This window comes from Chiloscyllium punctatum, chromosome 3 (genome assembly GCF_047496795.1).
Source record: "Chiloscyllium punctatum isolate Juve2018m chromosome 3, sChiPun1.3, whole genome shotgun sequence".
Lineage (NCBI taxonomy): Eukaryota > Metazoa > Chordata > Chondrichthyes > Orectolobiformes > Hemiscylliidae > Chiloscyllium > Chiloscyllium punctatum.
Genome location: NC_092741.1, coordinates 141,725,666 through 141,732,034, shown reverse-complemented (window position 1 = coordinate 141,732,034; position 6,369 = coordinate 141,725,666). Strand labels below are relative to the sequence as shown.

At 40.7% G+C, this 6,369-nt stretch overlaps 1 protein-coding gene across 1 annotated transcript; it reads right to left on the bottom strand.

The window, feature by feature from the left end:
* Window positions 1–328: 328 nt before the first annotated feature.
* Window positions 329–5,909, bottom strand: klf11a (Kruppel like factor 11a). Its single transcript, XM_072561628.1, has 4 exons — window positions 5,683–5,909; window positions 4,390–4,647; window positions 3,161–4,136; window positions 329–1,275 (listed from the first exon to the last, which is right to left on the bottom strand). The coding sequence occupies exons 1-4, from the start codon at window positions 5,731–5,733 to the stop codon at window positions 923–925; spliced, it is 1,638 nt and encodes a 545-aa protein (XP_072417729.1). The 5' UTR covers window positions 5,734–5,909; the 3' UTR covers window positions 329–922.
* Window positions 5,910–6,369: the final 460 nt, after the last annotated feature.

Here is a 6,369-nt window from a genome sequence, read left to right as displayed (position 1 = left end):
TGGGATTACTTGGATTGTGTTTTTACGATGTGTTTCAAAATATTTTAACATGTAGAAAGTCTGATCTATGCTATATTATTTTACCTTGTTTTATGTAATAAAAGTCAGTTTTATTGTTAAAACCAAATTTGCAGTATTGCAAATTGGTATTTCTATGAAAGACCATCTCGGTAAAATAGAAACAAAACCCAAAATATGATCATTCAAGCCAGATTGACTTGTCAGTAACAACTTCAGCTACAATCATAACAGCTACATATCTGTTCTCACTCTGAACAGAATGACAAAAATTCACCAACATTTATTGATGTAGAAAACAGCATATAAAATTTAAGTTATGAATGCCTTAACCCAAGTGTGGAAGTCTGCACTGTCTTCAGTGCAATATACAAAACATTTTAAAAACACTGCACTTTCTTTACAGTGTACAGCTTCCCCATTTCAATTCAGAATTTGTTAATTGTCTATTTCAGTAGGCGAGAGACTAAAAAGAGATTGCTGAAACTTTTGTGTAAAAACCCACTTTTGCCAACAAAACAACTCATTGTCCCATATTAGGGAAAATGCAATTAAAAGAAAAAGTTGTATATTTTTATCTCTCATACATGAAAATTGGTTTATTAAATAGAGGAAGTATACAATATGCTTAGCAAATACTATATACAATACACTTAAAGGTTTACAATATGATGATAACTTTTCCATGCTGAACATTGCTTGCATCTCACTGGTATGAATGAAAGGTTTGTCAGATTTTCAGGTCCAACCAGCTTGCAAATGTATCTCATTACTACTCACATACACAGGACAGAGAAATAAATTCACACTTGCAAACCCAGTAAACATGCAGCATTTAGAATTGCTTTAAAAGTCCATCAGACAACAGCTGCTTGTTCAGTTCCTGCTGACAATTTAGTCAATTTTAATTTTCTGACAACATAGTGCAAACTTTCTCTGTGGGTTCTCTCATTTGGGTAGAGGTTGGTGGCGAAATCATTACACTGGTCATGGAGACGGCAGGATTCCTGACAGATGGTCCTGAGGCAGCAACTTTATTCAGTTTGTTAACCTCAGCCTGCCAGTTGGGCACTTTCTTTGTTGTCATGTGACGTCGAGCGTGTTTGGTGAGGTGGTCACTGCGCATGAAACGTCGATCGCAAACAGGACATATGAACTTCTTTTCTCCGGTGTGAGTTCTGCGGTGTCGTGAAAGCTCATCCGAGCGTGCAAACTTTTTGTCACATCCTTCCCAGATACAGTTAAATGGCTTCTCCCCTGCAAAGGTTAAATAAAATAAAAGGATTAGGTCATAATTCCAGCTCTTCACCTAGGTTTTTTAAAAAGGAATTGTACCACACAATCTAGTGAAAAGACATCATACGTCAGGTCAAGAAACATAATTTTAAATTGATCTGAGGAAATCAAAGTTGACTAATTCCCAATAGATTAGATTCCCTACAGTATGGAAACAGGCCCTTTGGCCTAACAAGTCCACACCAACCTTCTGAAGAGTATCCCACCTAGACCCACTCCCCCACCCCATATTTACCCCTGACTAATGCACCTAACACTACAGGCAATTTAGCATGACCAATTCACCTAACCTGCACATCTCTGGACTGTGGGAGGAAGCCGGAGCACCTGGAGGAAACCCGTGCAGACACAGGGAGAATGTGCAAACTCGACACAGACAGTCCCCCAAGGCAGAGGATTGAACCTGGGTCTCTGGTGCTGTGAGGCAGCAGTGCTAACCACTGAGCCACCATGCCACCCCAAAGTAGTATTATTCACAGGGAGTTAAAAAAGACCCATCAGGAGTCAGTATATATGCATTGTTGATATGTGATGGAGCTCTACAACAGTTCTTTGAGCTAAAGGGGTCAAAGGGAATAGGGTGAAAGCAGGAAGAAGATACTAAGGTAATTGATCAGCTGTGATCATATTGAATGGCAGAGAATGGCCTTTTCTTGCTCCAATTTTCTATATTTCTATCCGTTATGCCTTTGCAGACCAATTTAAGAGATTAAAACTATGGGTAACTTTCAGCATTTTAGGGAGAATTTTAGGTTTATTTCCTCATCTTGCTCTTTAAATACTTATACAGCTAAATACCTAACCTGATTAGAAATAAAAAAAAGTAATGGAAAGCAATGAACAATTTGATGTTTAATATTGTAATCTTTGAAGTATGTCATTCTTGTTAGACTATGGTTACTTTGATCGAAAGAAAAAAATCAATAAAGCATCTTTATTTTTATCTAAAATGTTTTATATATAATATTTTACATATTTTATTTTCTTTGTAATATTTTGTAATATGTACAAAGCATCATTTTTCCACTTCCAACTGACATAATTATTAATTTTTACATTTAATTTGATATGCAAAATGTATGACCTTTAGTTACATTTTTAAATGCAACAAGGCTCTGACCCTTAAAATTGATCTAATTTGCTTATAACATCAATTTGTATAATGGAAATAATAACTATATGTTAAAAGAAATGGTAATAAAAATGTACAATTTTTCAGGTTGAAGAATGAAGTAAGGTTTATGTTTAACTATCTGTAACATGAGTTTCCCTTTCCAAGATGTTTGTTTGATTTAAGTCTCGGGGATTTCCAAGTATGCTGTGACAGCAATGTTATCGAGCAGGGACAACAGTTAATCACATTGAAAAATCTTTACAATTAGTAAAGAATGAAGTAAAATGCACTGATCTTTTTAAATTAAATTTTACAGAGAACAGAAAAAAAACTTTTAAATGATCATAAGGTAGAAATTTGACATTACATAAATATAAATTAGCTTAGTCAAGGCCACAGAGATTGCTCAACAGTAGCTTTGACTAGGTGTACTATTAAAAACTCAGTTAGACCTGATTCAGCAACACATAACTTTCTGAGGATTTATTAATAAGTAATATTACAGCATAAACATAGATGGTCACATTAATTCTAAAATTTGATTTCTGGAGGGACATCAACAATGCACTCTGTGAAGGAGCAGAGAATTAGCTGACAACAACTTCCAGACTTCTGCATTAAACTGTGCATATGGAGATGCCAGAAGTTGTGATGACAGCGAGTACTGGCAATTTCACCATTACTATAATTTTGCAATTTCAGGGCTGTTATTATGCTGAAATTAAGGTATACCTGTATGAGTTCGGAGATGTGCTTTTAAGTGTGAACTTTTGAAGTAGGTCTTCCTGCATCCAGTAAAGCTGCAAATGTAATTGCGTCTTCGCGAGAAATCCATCTGAGGTACACAGTTTTGGCCAGACGAGACAAAGACTGGAGCGGGCGCAAGTGGCAGTAGCTTTGTGTTGCCGACTGTCATCACTGTCTGTTGTCCTGAAGGTGACTGAGTGGCAGAGGGTTGGGGTAGTACAAACATCACAGCCCCTGGTTGCACGGTCGTTCCCACCAAAACAGGTTGAGAAGCTGGAGCCATCTGGGTAACTGCAGGCTTTACACAGGGTCTGGCCTGCGTTTGGATGAATGTGGAAATAACACCCCCTCCCCCTCTTTGTCCTCCTCCATTCACTGGAAACATTTGACAAATAACTGGAGACTTTGTCACAGGTACAGATGGTAAGCCTGTTGGCAATGACTTGGCTAATTTCTGATGTTCGATATCAACTTTGTTTGGCTCACAAGGCAGTGCTAAGGAAGGCACTATTTGTTGTTGGTCCTTGGTAACTGGGCCATTGCAATTCTGCTGCAAACAGCATTTATTTGCAAACTCTGTAGAAGTGCACATGTCCTTAGTGTGCTTACATTGGCTTGATATTTTCCTTTTCACTTCTGTCCTATCATTTTGGCTGTTTGAGTCTAGTCTTTCAGTCAGTGGTGATGAAGGAATGTGGTTGCAGGGAGAATTGTCAGCAGTATGACGGATGACACTAGTAGCTACCGACCTGCAATGATGAGTAACAGTTGGTTCAGCTGATAGAAGCTTCTTAGATGAAAACTCCTGAATGTTCACTAAGGCAGGCTTTGCAGTCATGGTGTTGACTGAATAGACTCTGTTGTTTGCTGTGACTGTGGTTGGCTTTGTGTAAGTAAGCTGTGTCACCAAGGCAGCATTACCTGATTCAACAACACCAGGACTATGTGGTGGAGTCATACACTATGGGGACAAGAGAAACATTAAGCTTCGGTCAAAGTTAGCACAGTTATTAATCTTTTTTTTTCCTCATCCATGATGCAGATAAACCCTTTCTTGTTCTTTTATAAGCCTTGATTGTAAATGTATTATGTCAAAATATAGAATTTCATAGCATGTTTACAAACTCATTTATTTAATCATTGCGAAGATTAATATTTTTGTCTTTGACTCCATTAATATCAGCAGTAATTGCTTAGAAAAGTTGCATACTTACAAGTAAAGATAATGAGTGGTAGTCCTTCTGCAACATTGGAGGTACAGCTTCACAGTGTACAGAATCTGTGTCTGACGCAGGTGTCAGAGGGCGAATTTTTAAGAGATCCCCTTTTTGTGTCCTTTGACCCCAAGAACTCATACAAACAAGAGCCTCCACAGCATCGATATCATTCTGTTCCAATGTACTGCCAGAAGACCGTTCGCTGTCATGGCGTTTCCTTTCTAATATTGACTCATAAATGCCCATAATTTCACCCTAGGAACAAATCAAAAAAATCAATTTTAAATTAAAGCCCAATCAGAACTTTCAGTCCATTATGATGTACCTTAAGTTCAGGAAAGAATCAACATTTCTGCATCAGATATGCAATTACAACAGAAAATAATTCCAAGTTGATTTACAAAGGTGTAATTTAGGCCTCCATTGCCCTTACAATTCGTTAGAAGATTAATAGAAAAAAAATCCATTATACTAAAAATGCATTTATGAACATCAGTTTAACCTGAGACTGCAGGGTAGAGAAAAACACATAAAATGGGAATTTTGATTCATTATTAAACATAACATTAAAACATTTAGTTGCATTAGTTAATTATTGAGATTCTTAGCTAGTGGACACTTCAGACTTCAGGTGACATCGCCGATCTAGTGGGTCTAGCACCATTCACGAAAGGGCACTGGAGGCCGGCTGGACCCAGTGATCCTGATCGCCTCCCTCTCCAAATATAGAACGGTTTACGTCATCGATTAAGCAGCCATGTGAAGTCTGCATGTTTCCAAAGCTTCTACCAGGAAGTCCCCTCCTACAACATCTCTTTGTCCAAGAAAACAAACTCAGGGACCTAACTAGCTTCACAACGGATCCAACTTCGCGCACATTCCTCCCAGACGGTATAACGACACCACTCTTGTCTGAATGGAAAACTGATAGCGTTTTATTTACTTAAATGCTGCGTGATGCTATAGTTCATTGAAATTGAGCCGCTGCTTCGATATACGTTGTCCATTCAAATCAGCAAAACGTCTTATTCTCGGGCTTGAGAGAAATAACGTTTGCACCGCGGTCAAGAAGGACTGAATGCAACAAATTGATCTGCCTTCCCAATGGCTAAGATATCGTCAGCATTATACAACCTTAACCCCAAAGCAACGGTCCTTTGCCTTTTCTATTTGTACTGTCGGTTTTGACATCTTTCTTTCATCGTCAGCAGCAGGTGAAAGATTGCCAGAGCCGCTGGCCACTACTGTTCACTAATTTATAAATTGCTTGCTGCAGATTAATATACTTACATTGCGCAGATCTCCCATCTCAGCAGCTTGACATGGAGAATTACACCGCATCTTTATTGTTTTTTTGAAGAAGAAGAAATGCCCCCAGTGAAAAGGGTACGATTCCGGGGTGGTCAAGAGAAAGCGAGCTCACAAACTCAGTTTTGCTAAGGGCTGAAGCTGAACATAGCGACCCAGTTGCAGCGACCAGAACCGAACAACACACACCAGAAATTACATTACAGCTGGCGGTCGGGCAGGGCACGGGCGGCTACCACCAATGGGAGGCAAAGGCGTGGCCAGCACCAACCAATGGCGTCGCAGGCGCCGCGTGATCAGGAGCTGGTGGCTGGCGTGGCCACGCGCCGTCTGCGGCGTGATTGGCGGGCGGGCAGTCCCCGCCCCCGGACACCACGGCCCCGCCCCACCCACCTCCGCTGAAACACACCCACACACGGCGCTCACCCAGGTCCGCCCCTTCCGTCACTGTCAACAGGGACTGACAGTTGGCAATGTGATCGGCGAGGCTGGGGCCACGCCCTTTCGCCTCAGCCCCGTCCCCTCCCCTTCCAGCCGGCAACAGCTGGGTCGGGCTGTCAGCGACGTGATTGGCAGGCGGCCGCACCCTGTCGTCTCTGCCCCGCCCCCTTTTCTCGCCTGTGTCGGGCGGTCGGCGACGTGATTGGCAGGCCGGAGTCTGCGCCCTTT